The sequence below is a fragment of the Cupressus sempervirens genome, chromosome 1 (assembly GCF_028749045.1).
Source record: "Cupressus sempervirens isolate cs-2001-9-10 chromosome 1, ASM2874904v1, whole genome shotgun sequence".
Taxonomy (NCBI): Eukaryota; Viridiplantae; Streptophyta; class Pinopsida; order Cupressales; family Cupressaceae; genus Cupressus; species Cupressus sempervirens.
In genome coordinates, this window is record NC_143118.1 from 826,088,485 (window position 1) to 826,102,005 (window position 13,521).

At 28.4% G+C, this 13,521-nt stretch overlaps 1 protein-coding gene across 2 annotated transcripts; it reads left to right on the top strand.

Annotated features, from left to right (window-relative positions):
- Positions 1 to 3,607: 3,607 nt before the first annotated feature.
- Positions 3,608 to 12,570, top strand: LOC149580407 (putative ferric reduction oxidase 1). 2 transcript variants are annotated; one of them, XM_089813687.1, is made up of 9 exons: positions 3,608 to 3,835; positions 4,135 to 4,308; positions 5,242 to 5,335; positions 5,488 to 5,685; positions 5,801 to 6,038; positions 6,965 to 7,292; positions 7,506 to 7,761; positions 9,264 to 9,937; positions 12,319 to 12,570. In XM_089813687.1, the coding sequence occupies exons 2-9, from the start codon at positions 4,137 to 4,139 to the stop codon at positions 12,489 to 12,491; spliced, it is 2,133 nt and encodes a 710-aa protein (XP_089669813.1). In that variant the 5' UTR covers positions 3,608 to 3,835; positions 4,135 to 4,136; the 3' UTR covers positions 12,492 to 12,570. The 2 variants fall into 2 exon arrangements, with proteins under 2 accessions (XP_089669813.1, XP_089669805.1); XM_089813679.1 differs by lacking the exon at positions 3,608 to 3,835 and having other exon boundaries at positions 4,060 to 4,308.
- Positions 12,571 to 13,521: the final 951 nt, after the last annotated feature.

Below are 13,521 nucleotides of genomic sequence, written 5' to 3' on the forward strand. Positions count from 1 at the left end.
AGAGGGGGGGGGGGGAGAGAGAGAGAGAGAGAGAGAGAGAGAGAGCTTAGATTTTGAGAGACATGGGCTAGGGCTATATAATAATCAAGAGGAATAGATGGTGAGAGGAGGAGAGGATATGGTAAGTAGGAGTGGAAATGGGACAAAGGGAGAAATGTAAGACAGTATGAGGTAGAAAGAGACAATGTAGAAGGGGAGAGTGATTAGGTAGAGAGAAAGAGAATAATTTTTAAAACTGTGTAAATGTGTAATTTTTAAAAGTATGAAAATGTGTAATTTCTAAAAAATATGTAAATAGATAAGTTTAAATAATATATAAATGAGTAATTTTTAAAAAAAAATCAAATGAAAACTCTAATTCCAATCCAAAGTTTAATTCTAATTAGTTCAATAAAAAATAAAATTGATTGTATTAATGATTATATAGCTGGTGATTTATTTATTTTTTCAAAGGGAATCTATTTCATTAAGAATATTTTTGAAGTGAGCATATAAAATCTATAATGTACCATAAAATATTATATATAATATTTATTATTTATCTTTGTAAATTACTAAATAATAATAATATTAAAAATTTATTATTTAAAAATTTTCATAATATACTAACTATAATAAATTATAATTTTAAAAATAATGTGTTTCAATTTGCATCACGAGTGCTACTAGCTTATATATATATATATATATATATATATATATATATATATATATATGTATATATATATGTATATATATATGTATATATATATATATATATGTATATATGTATATATATATGTATATATGTATATATATATGTATATATATATATATATATGTATATATATATATATATATGTATATATACATATATATATATATATATATATATATATATATATATATATATATAAGCCGAGAGATATCCTTCTCGAGGTGCCTATTTTCATAATATCACTCAGTGCACGAGAAGGATATCTCTCGGCTTATTATATATATATATATAAGCTAGTTAATATTTAATTTAGAAGTTTGTGACTATTCCCATTTCTTTTTTATTGATGGAGAATCTATTTTGGCATATTCTCGTGCTGGACATTTGTGTTGTGATGTATAGAACACCTCTTGACCTAATAATAATACTTGATATCAATTTTTTTGACAATAATTCACAAATATTATAAACATTATAAAATTAATGACATAGTTAATATATTAAATGTTATGATAAACATAAATGTAAATATAGAGAAAAGATAATTTAAATTTACAAATAAACTAATTTAAACTTGTAGTATGGGATTTTTTTTTTTTAAATAATCTTTTTTTTTTAAAGACATATATATAATTTAATGGAAATTAATGATCCAGTCTTGAATATGAGGAAAATGTACTTAATGGAAAAATGACATTTTAACTATATACCCAAAAAAAAAAAGATTAAAGTGTTAAAGAAAAAAAATTAAAAGATCTAAATATTAAAATATACTTTTAACTTTTCATCTAATTAAATTATGTAATTTTAGAAGGTACACAATTTTTTTTAAATTTATTTAAAGGGACCTAGCATTTAAATTGTGAATTATTAAATTGTTAGTAGTGGATTCGTAAAAATCGTGTATAATACCTCATTTCTAAATAATTTTAACCATTTTTTAAAAAAATTTTGACATGTTACATTAGAAAAAATATTTTAAAACTTTTTTTAAAAATACAAAATTTTAGTTGTTTCAAATGAGTTTTATTAATAACTAGTTTACAAAAACACATTATAGTGGTATATGCCTATTGACAAATAATACAAATTAATATCACCCACTGAGTTAGAGTAGGTCACATGGAAGGGAGCTGACTAAAAAATAGAAATGAAATCGCTTTTTAAATTATACAAGAAACATGTTAAAAATAAGTTTTTCCTTCAAAATTATATTTCACCAAAATCTAAATTCAAATGAGAGATAACATTCTTAAACAAATATAAGAAACAAGTGTCACATAGTGACTTAGTACTTGCCTTTAGTATGTTAAAAAAAATAGTAATAAACATAATTATTGATATATTATAAATAAATTATAATATGAAAATAGTAATATTTTCATAATAATAATAATATAAAATAATATTTCTTAAACAATAATATAATATAAATAACATTATTTTGTTATTATTTTTTTAACAACAAAAATTATAATATAAGAAAATACTATATTAAAATATAAAAATCTAAATCAATGTACTTATATTCAAAAAATTATTAAACAAATATGAATCACAATAGCTTAATAAAAAACAAGTATTAGTTTTAAAATAAAATATTTTCTAAAAAATTGTAAAAATGATTAATTTGAACCCGTAGAAACAAAAAATTTAATCACTGTATCAAATTCAAAAAGTATAAGCTATTGCAAGTATTAATAAGAAACTTCTATTTTATTTAAAACAATTCTAAATAATAAAATAACAATTTATTTTTTCCATGAAACCTTCATTCCAAATAATAGAATAACAATTCCTTTGTTTGGGTAAAGAAAAGGTTTTGTATAACCCAAATGTATTGCAAATCTAGGATACTTAGATGCCTAAGGGCAAGTGTGTTGTTACCAGGATATGGAGAGAGTACCATGGACAAGGTCAGGGGGGATATTGACTCTTGCATGTCCATTTTGCATCCCTAGATGAGAGCTTCAACACTCTAACAGCTTTTGTTGTGAAATTATGCATGCAGCAACAACTTGGTTCCAACTTCTTCACTAGGAAAAGGAGAATGTTGGCTCAAGGAGGAGACTCCAAGATGGACAAAGATTCTCCTTTCAAGGCCAGAGAAGGATAAGACAAAAAACTAGGCCTTTGGTATAGTGTATTTTGTTTCTGTTGATGTGGGTTGGGTGGCTGATGGATAATGCTATGGAAATTATTAGAGTTAAGTGAGTTAAGTATTGATTAAGTAGGTTTTTTCGGAATCTATTTTTTATATTATATGTTGGGGCTGTGATTTTGTTGGTTAATATGTAATTAGTTGTGTAGTGTTAAGGAGTTTTCCCTTGTTTTGTTCTTAAGAACCCATGCTTTAGGTGCTTTAATATTAAAAAACTAGTCTTTTTTTCCATAAAATCTCCTCTTCCACAAAAATAGAAGCTCAAGATTTTATAGATCTACATCTGACTTAATACAAAGCAAAAGAGTGACATTAAGAAAATTTAAAAATAAAAGCTCCTATTTTAATTAGGCCTCAATTTTTTTAATAGAACCATAAAGAGGACTTGAGCCCATTAACAAGAATAGTTTTACCACTTCTACCAAAACTCAACATTTGTTAGAAAGTCCGAGACAATTTCCCCCAACACCTAGGCGAGTTCTGAGACAGACTCCTAGTTTAACCATTTCAAAGCCTTACTAGCATTAGACTTTTGAAAAACACACTTTACCTGACATTATATGAATCATACCAGACGTTTTAACAAGATTCTCCTCGGTAGGATACAGAGACAGATTGATAAAAGTGAAGGATGCCTTCTTCGTACATATTGTCAACCTTCCAAAAATATCTAACATACAAAAGGACAGAAAACTTGCCAGTACTTTTACTTGTGCATAATCCTTCCATGGGTCATCTCAGTGTAGCTTAGTGCTTTGTGGGTCATTCTTTTCCATCAAAAGTTAAACATTTTGGGTGCGGAATCCCAGAGCACTAGAGTCTCCATTCAATAAAATATAATGCAGTGATGCACTGTGACATTCATGGAGCAACTTCTTTTCTGTAGGCAAGAATGAGAATATTCTTGTTCACTGTACCCATCATCTTGGATTAACTTTGTTGACAATGGCTATAATCAATTGTACCCAACTTCTCTGGTCTATATCTTCCTTATCTTGCCACCGTAGGACCACAAAAGCACAGAGAGATTCTGTTGATTTTGTTGGAAAATTGAATAATTCAGTGATTGAACACTAAGTGAAAATGAACATTAATTTATAATATCATCTAATTCAAATATAATTGTCAAACAATTATTGATAATTTCACACCTCATTCACATGTCATAAATACTTTTGTTCAATTTCTATTGATATAATTTAACCTTTTAAACTTCATGCCTGAGGTGAGAAAATAATTTTGATGTTCCTTTTCTTTTGAGATCTTTTTTGGGCAGCCATGGCGAGAAGGGATGCAATGGTTAAAGGAAGTTGCTTGGCTATGAAGGTTCTTATGTTGATTATATTCTTAGGATGGGTTTCAATCTGGATTTTGAAGCCTACCAAATTGTGGAAGAAGTCATGGCTTCATTTGGAAAAGGAAGCCAGCACACCCGCGTTTGGTAGAGCAGGTATGTTTTTAATTCAATATTTGAGAGTACTGTTTTAATGATTTTCTCAAGCTATTAGTGAATATCAATTTATTTCTGGATTCGATTGTGTTCATTTTTATCATCAATATTTCCAATCACATTCTATGATCCATCATTAGAAAGAAAGAGTGCAAGAATAATAATAGAATCCAATGATAGATGAAAAGTTAATGCTAAAAACATTCAATTAAATCCAAAAAAAATTTGATAAGAACTACTTTAGTTTGAACCAAAAGATAATTGTAACATAACTCTAGTGAATCTTGAAAACTCATTTCTCATGTAGTTAATATTTCTAGAATGCTGTGTATGAGATAGAACTAAGATGAGATTACTTTTGATCTCCTATTAGTGAAATTGGTACTTCGAACAATCAAAATGTCTGTATACAATGATACATAGATTCCAGCGCTGTTGTTTGCATTCATTTAAAATTTCATAGGTACATGTCTGATATAATCATACAAAAGACAAGTTCAAAAACAAGAATTTGTCTTTCATTCCACTTCAAAGAAGTAAACTCATACAAATTCTACTCTGTAGACGTTTATAATGAGATGCTTAGATGTTGGTCCATAGGAGGAATAGTGTTAGCAGATTTTTAAGATCCATGAGATTGTTATTGTTGTTTTAGATTTCGATTATGTGAGATTTTTCAGCATCAAGCTTTTCGATCACATTCTGTGATCCTACTAAGATCTTAAAGAGTTCAAGAAAAGAAATTATATGATTGTATGTATGATGGTATTCAAGTCTAATAGAGCTTAACACATAATAATAATTAATCTAGATTTCAACCCATTACCTATAAACAGACTTTGGCCATTACCTATCGAGATTACCTATCGAGATGATCCATTATTTGATTGACCTTATTGTGTATGCCTGACAATAAGGTTCTTTATTTTGCAGGTCCGGATATTTTCCTATATTCTTTTCCTTTAGTGCTCTTAGCAGCAATAGGTGCTGTATATCTGCACTTCCATAAGGATGGAAACATGGGCCAGTAAGTTGTAATTCTTTATGCCATATTGTACATGTTTAAAGAGTTATTGTTTTCTTGATCAATTCCACCGACAAAGTTATTGTTCAAAGAGATACTGTTTTCTTGTTTAAAAGAGTTAAATTGTAATTCATTGTTTTCTTGATCAATTGCAGAGCCCAGAGAAAGGGTAGAGTTAATATACTCTCTTATCCAGTCCTGATTCGAGGACAATTGGGAACTTTATCCATAGCAGAACTATTTTCCGTGCTTATGTTCTTGGGCCTTTTGGCATGGACGTTGTACACTTATATTCGTGATGATTTCAGCAGAATAACTGCAAAAATGATCTTGAAATCAGGCAATCATCACAAGTAATGCATTAGGCCTTTACTTTCTTAGTTGGTGTTTATTGAATTTTCATTCTATAGTTTGGTTTTGGGTACTTTCTTGTTTATAATGAATTTTATGTTGCTTCAAAACTTTCAGATGGCAATATCAGTTGGAGAGGGTTGGGGTGAGACTAGGCTTCACTGGAACATTATGCTTAGCTTTGCTTTTCTTGCCCGTGTCACGAGGCCTGGCTTTGCTTCAGTTAATTGGCATCCATTTTGAAATATCTGTCAAATATCATGTGTGGATAGCTAACTTAATGATGATCATCTTCACATTACATTCATTGTGTTTCACCATAGTCTGGGGAAGTAGGAATCGCCTTCAAATAGAGGTATATTTATTATTATTATATATCATTTCTTGTAGATGTTGTATTCTTGTAATTAGTTATCTTTTTGTCTATACAATAATATTATATATATATATATTAAAAAATAGGACAGGAAAAATTATATTCTTAATATTCAAATGTGTTGGTCTTATATTTTTCTGAATTATTCTTTATTAATCTTAAAGTTATTTTTTGTCTAATTATAATATTATACATTAGAAAAAAGTAGATTGAGAAAAGTTATATTTTTACAGTGGACACATGTTGACTTCATATCCCTCTCAATCATTCTTGAGAGATCTTGAAGTTAACCTTTATGTCTAAATTATAATATTATACATAATCAAAAAAGATGGAGGCAGAAAAGTTAAGCTTTTAGAATTCACACATTTTGATCTTAATTCTCCCAATTATTTTTTATAGATCTTAAAGGTACCTTTCTATCTAGATTAAAATATTATACATAATTTTATGATTGAAAAAAAACAGTTAGTTCTCAGAACTCCTAGACATTGACCTCATATCTCTTGCAGTCCTTGCTCATAAGACTTAAGTTACCTTTCTATCTAAATAATACTATTGTAAAGACCCAGGAAAGTCCATTCTTAAAATTCACACACAGTGGCCTCATATTTCTTCAATATTCAGATGGTATTGATTTAACTTGAGTTTCTTATATTTTAACTTTGACCATAAGTTGACATTGAGTTTTGAGAATAAGTATAAACTCCCATAAGTTGGCATAGAGTTTTCAGTTATCCTGTTCTAAGAATCTGATCTGTCCTGAGTTTAATGTCTATAAGATGAAGATTTTTTATCTTCTGGGAGTCCAGATTTGATATAAAATAATCAGGATTTGTTTAACTATCTTGTTATACAAAAACTATATCTTGCTTTCTTTGATTAAATCTCTGTTTGTTCTCCAGTTATCAAGATGGGATAGAACAGGGCGTGTCAATCTTGCCGGGGTGATAACATTTTTTTCAGGGTTGATTATGTGGACGACCTCAATTCAACCAATAAGGCGAAAATTCTTCGAGCTGTTCTATTTCACTCACCATCTCTACATTATCTTCATCATTTTTTTTCTTATGCATATTGACGATAGGCATTTTTGCACAATATTGGCTGGTATTTTTCTCTTCCTTCTTGACAGATTTTTGAGGTTTATTCAATCGAGAGTAACTGTAAAAGTTCTCTCAGCCAGGATATTACCTTGCAAATCAATTGAGCTCACTCTGCCAAAACACCCAGGTAAATATAATATCCTCTGTCAAAAAAATCAAATCGAATTGATTGATATAAAATTGTTTAGCGACAATAAAACTCTGGGTTTTGACATTGATTAGACTCAATGTAAGAACTATCCACAAAATGAACCATATAAATAGGAATACAATAAAAAAAAAACAAAAGATTGAGATCAAATTGTTACGTAGTGGTAACCATCAATTTTGTTTTTGCAAGGTTTGAAATACAGTTCAACAAGTGTGATATTTCTGAGAGTTCCTATGATATCCCGTCTTCAATCGCACCCATTTTCAATAACATCTAGCCCAAGTTTACATGAAGACCGCATTACAGTTCTGATCAAGTGCCAAGGAGAGTGGACCCAACAACTCTACAATTTAATTTATGATGCACACCTTTTGAAAAGCAGCTCCATTAGTCTCTTGGCAGCCATTGAAGGTCCCTATGGCCCGGACTCTAACTACTTTTTAAGGTACTTTCTCTTCAACTTTTATCAATTAAAATGTGTGTTGTTATTGTATGTATGTTAATTTTGAATTTCAATTTTGTAAGCGTTAGTTAGCATTCTATTAGTTTCTATGATCTATTATCAGAAAAATGGTTAGTGTTGTAGTTCTAAATAGACAAGAGTAAAGGTGCAAAAGTAACATTTTTTTTTCTTTTAGTTCTATCATTTTGATGATGGATCATGAACTTGTAATCTAGAACATTGATACAAAAAATACCCATACTGTCACATCCAAAAACAGCATACATACAGTCTCATACATTGTGTAAATAGATTTCCTGACCCGTAAAAATGTACTTACTTGTTCAATTAGTGTTTTCATTTAAGATTAACTTGCTTGGGGGTACTGGTTTTGTTTGTTGCAGCACTGAAATTTCTCCACACTTTGTTTTTTGGGTCTCAAATTAGTTACAAGTGTGGTTTGATTTTCTTAATCATGATTTTCTTCTCTGAAATCAATTAGAATCTGGGTTATTCTATGTATGCTATTTTTGAATTCAATTGTGTGAGTATCATCGTGCATCAGATTACCTTCTCTGATGTATTATCCCTAGAAAGAGAGTAAAAGAAAAAAAATGGTTAATGTTGCAGTCCTAAATAGACAAGAGTAAGCGTATAAAATTGATATATATATATATATTTTGTTCTATTATCTTGATGATGGATCATAAAATGCGATCTTAAAAATTGATACACACAATACTCATATTGGGAGAGAGTAAATTTCCATAATTCATAGCTGTTTTTTACATCAAGGTTTTGGATCGCACTCCTGATCTATCATCAGGATGAACGATAAAGAACAATATAAGTAAGTGATCAGTCAGTTATATCATTCTCTATCATTCATCTGATGATAAATCGAACCACAGAATGAGATTGAAAATTTTGATGTAAAAAACCAGCCATATAATAGAAAAACGTTCAGAATTAAAACTCACGCTGTATAGTCCAAAAAAAGCACGCATAGAATCTCATATATTGTATAACTCTACTAACTTTGATCTCAATTATTGTCAATACAGATATGATAATTTAATCCTGATTGCTGGAGGAAGTGGAATGATGGATCATAAAATGTGATCTTAAAAATTGATACAAACAATACTCATATTGGAAGAGAGTAAATTTCCACAATTCATAGTTTAATTCTGAATATTTCTGAATTCGATTGTATAGATCTTTTTTTCATCAAGATTTTGGATCATACTCCTGATCTATCATCAGGATGAACAATAGAGAACAATGTAAGTAAGTGATCACTCAGTTATATTGTTTCCTATCATTCATCCTGATGATAGATCAAACCACAGAATGAGATTGAAAATGTTGATGTAAAAAACCAGCCATATGATAGAAAAACATTCAGAATTAAAACTCACGCTGTATAGTCCAAAAACAGCACACATAGAGTCTCATATATTGTATAAATCTACTAACTTAGATCTCGATTATTGTCAATACAGATATGATAATCTAATCCTGATTGCTGGAGGGAGTGGAATGACTCCATTCATAAGCATACTGCAAGAAATTATGTGGCGGAAAATCCACAAGCATTCTATTCCAAAAGTACTTTTAATACTTATTGTCAAGAAGTCAGAAGATCTATCCATGTTAAACCTCATCTCACCTTCATTGCTACACCAGTTAGACTTGCCCATAGATGATTTTTTGAAGGTTGAGGCATTTGTTACACAAGAAGGTCATCCTCCCAAATCTGATTATGCAACTCCAACACAAGCCAGTGAGTTGAAGACAGTGCATTTTGAGGCAAAGCAATCAAGACTTCCTCTTCTTCTTGGAACTGAAAGCAACTTGTGTAGAGCAACATTGACAATAACATCATTTGTTGCAGTACTCCTACTCCTTGGCTTCTTCAACGCTCTCTTTGTATATCCCAAGGACCATAACTCATACAAAAAATACCCTCAATGGGCCAGGAGTCTGTTTATTTTCCCAGCATTGACAAAAGGAATAGCTATTGCAGTACTAGTGTTGGCATGGTGGAAATTCAAGACTATTAAAGTGATGAATAGAGAAACAAGGGAAATGGCATCTTTGGAGGAGAGTGGATTCACTGCAAATCTTTTGTTAAACCCAGAAGATGTGCACTTTGGCCGAAGACCTGATTTACAAGGTATTTATATCTTTCATTTATGCATAATATTTATACTAACATAAATTTTGTTTTCGTTTAGTCATTGCAATTTACTTATTCTTATGCAAACCTAGGTCTATCCCAACCATATCTGATTTCTAAATAACACTTTTCCCGCTTTCTTGCAATAGATTACTGTTTTTTTTCCTTGCTAAAAAATTCTCTTCAACCTAGTTAAGTTTTGTAACATAGAACTGGGAATACAAACAAGAACTCTTCAAAGATGATTAGTATTTGGTTAGCTTCACCAATTAGAACTCTTCAAAGATGATTATGTTTGGTTAGTCTCATTATTTATGGAATTGCTAATGTTGTTGATTTAGATATACTTTTGTCTTTCGTTTTAATTGTTTCTTTAATTTATTAGATTAATTCATTATGCCTTAAGCCCTTTGTCTAGAATTATGGATCACCTCTCCCCTCTCTTTTTAGTTTGGTTTCATTCTACTACTAGTCATTTTTTATTTTCTTTAGCTCTCTATCATTCTCATGATGCATCTTAGAATATGATGGAAAACGTTGATGTAAAATACTTCTAAACTATCTAATCTAAAAATAACATTGAATACAACAAGTATTGTAAAATATATTTTTAATAATTCTCTAAGAAAAATATTTTTCATTACAAACTTAATTTTTTATGTTTATTAAGAAGGCCACCCTTATTAAAAGATCAAATTAGTTTGTTATTATTTTTTTAATAAGAATTAATAATTTCAAATTTGTCTCTTCCATAAACTAACAATTTCATTTTTTAACAAATTATTTTTTCTACTTTAATATGATTATTTTTTAAAAGACTTAATTTCATAAATTTTCTCACTTTAAATCATCCTAAATTACACCTCACTTCTTGGAAGGCTTTTAATCGGACATAAATTAAGAAAGTATTCTCCAACATTCTTCTTAGAGTACCACTTTCTTATCTTATTTCCATTGAATCTAAATTTGCAAGACTCTTCTATTCTATTTTGTTTTTCTCGTGTATTCTATCTTAGCATGTATTACTTGATTTTGAACTCATTTGGAGTAAAACTTCTTCTTCATCTACGCTCCTTCATCAACTATATACTTAACACAATATACGCTCCTTCATCAACTATATATATAGCATTTTTGTTCGATGGAGATTAAAATTGGAGATCATTTTTCTTTAGATGCTCATGTTAATACTTTTATTCTCCATTGCTTTATATTCGAAAGATTGATTAGTTTTACTACTTTATTTTCTTCTTCAAGATTGATTATAAGTATCATATATTTAAATATAATGAAACATATGAGATATTAAAGGACTTTTTTTTTTATCTCTTTATTATACTTGTTATATTCTCTTTGAAATTAGATATTGCATGCTTGATTCCTTTTCAATTTATAACTTTTCTATATTATAAACCAATGGTAATCTTTTATAAACATTAATATCATTATATTATCTTATCCTTGCCAAATATATTATTTGTTACTACTTTTTATTTTTTATTTTAATCTTATCAATTTCTATATAGCTCATTTATTTAGTCTTCTTAATTTTTTTAGATATACTAAATTCTCCCAATCTATAAATATTGAGTACATGCAATTTTTATATTAGATTGCAAAAACAATATTTGTATGGAATGAAACTTTACCATCTATTATCAAGAGCTATAAAAACAAAAAAAAAGATTACAAATAGACAAAGACAAATTAATTTAGAGAAAAGATGGATAGGCAACACATCAAACAAGATACTAATACCTTATAATATAACCTAACACAAAATAATAAGATAATTTTAAAAAATAATAGACTAACATAATATGTAAGAAAAATAATTAGTAAAGAAGATAAATCTTAAAAGTAAAAGTGAATTAAAAAAAAAATGAAAAATACAATAATGATAATAAATAATATACATATAACTTACCTAAAGTTTTTATTCTAAAAAATATTATAAAGAGACAATTATATGGTTGAATCTGTTAGTTTCGAGCATATGTAGTCGCCTTTGTTTGTTCTGTTGTTTCGTTGTATATACTTCATTTTGATGGTGTGAGGCTTGGCCTCTGATGGTCTCTTGTAATTTTGATCTCCTTATTTCTAATATTAAAAAAATATTATAAACAATTTCTCTATTTTTGATAAAGTTTTGATTGTCAATAAATATAATTGCAATTATAACATTGCTTCAAAAGACTTCTTATTATCATTGTGAGTAAGTTCTATTCAATGATGTGCAATGGATAATTCATATTATATGTGCTAAGATATTACTCATTCTCATGTATAATTGGTGGTAATTTGTGGTGAGAATTATAAATTTTTATTTTTATTTTTTAATTTTCAATTTGTATATTAATGGTTTCATTCTCAATTAGGTATATTTTCAAGATATGCCAAAGAAAATGTGGGATCAAATGTGGGTGTATTGGGATGTGGACCATACCAAATGCAAAAGAGTATAGCATCCATTTGTCAACATCATTTTTCAATGACACGCTCCAACTCTAGGGTTACATTTGAATTCCATTCTATAAACTTTGTTCTTTAGTAGACTTTTCGATAGAGACATATTCCAATTAGTCTATATAGATATTAGTGCCATTATTTAAAAATACATTTTGTATTAATTATGAGATAAATTTATTTAGTGAGATTTTTCTACAATTTAATATATTTAGGTTCTCTAAAATATGTCTTTTTAATATATAAGTAGTATGTGATTAGTATGGTTTATAGTAAAATTTAAAATATTTAAAGTATTATTATAAATATAGTTGTAATTTCTTTAAATATTTGTATTCATAGTCTATTGGAAGTAAATAGTGTAATTATCACAAAAAAATATTTCATAAAAAATATGAATTATTATTAAGTAATTTTTAATTAATAAAAATAATTATGTTACAATGGAAATTGATTTATAGTACAAAAATAGAAAATGTTTTTTTCTTAATCAAAGCAATAAAAAATAATCTAAAGAAGTCATCATTACACCCAAAGGGTATATACCTCATCCATAAAAGATTATAGAAACCTCTTACAATCACCAACAAGACTAAAGTAATATTCGAAAGAAATATGGGCAAAACAACCTCATTTAGCCATGAATATCCTTATCAATCAACTACTTCAACTTACTAGAGCATTCTTGAGGGAGATGCTCATAATCTCTAATATGTCAGTCCCCTCACTTCATAGAAATGATGTAGGAGCATCCATGGTCTACATATCCTCATCAACAAAAAAATTGTTTTATTTTTATTTTTCATAAACTTAGATGACTTAATGTTATATCTTGAATATTTTTGTAATAAAGGCCAAATATTTCAATAAATATTATCATCAATACTTTATGTTAAAAAATTGTATAAATTTGAATGTATTATGTTGGCATTTACAATGTTAATTATTTTAAATTGGGTAACTTGAGCATTGGATTTTGTGGGTACTTGCTCTTTATGTAGAACCAAATGAGGCAACTTGACATATTCCAAGAATGGTGAAATATGATAAAGAAATTATATCTATTGGACATCCATGACCAAGTTACAACTTTTTTAATTCTAGGAGTCAACTAC

Bases quoted from the DNA above. Each gene is read 5' to 3' on its own strand.
- LOC149580407 (XM_089813687.1), top strand. From the start codon at position 4,137: ATGGCGAGAAGGGATGCAATGGTTAAAGGAAGTTGCTTGGCTATGAAG. The intron at 5,336-5,487 runs GTAAGTTGTAAT...GATCAATTGCAG, and splicing joins AAGGATGGAAACATGGGCCA to AGCCCAGAGAAAGGGTAGAG. The intron at 7,762-9,263 runs GTACTTTCTCTT...TTGTCAATACAG, and splicing joins GACTCTAACTACTTTTTAAG to ATATGATAATCTAATCCTGA.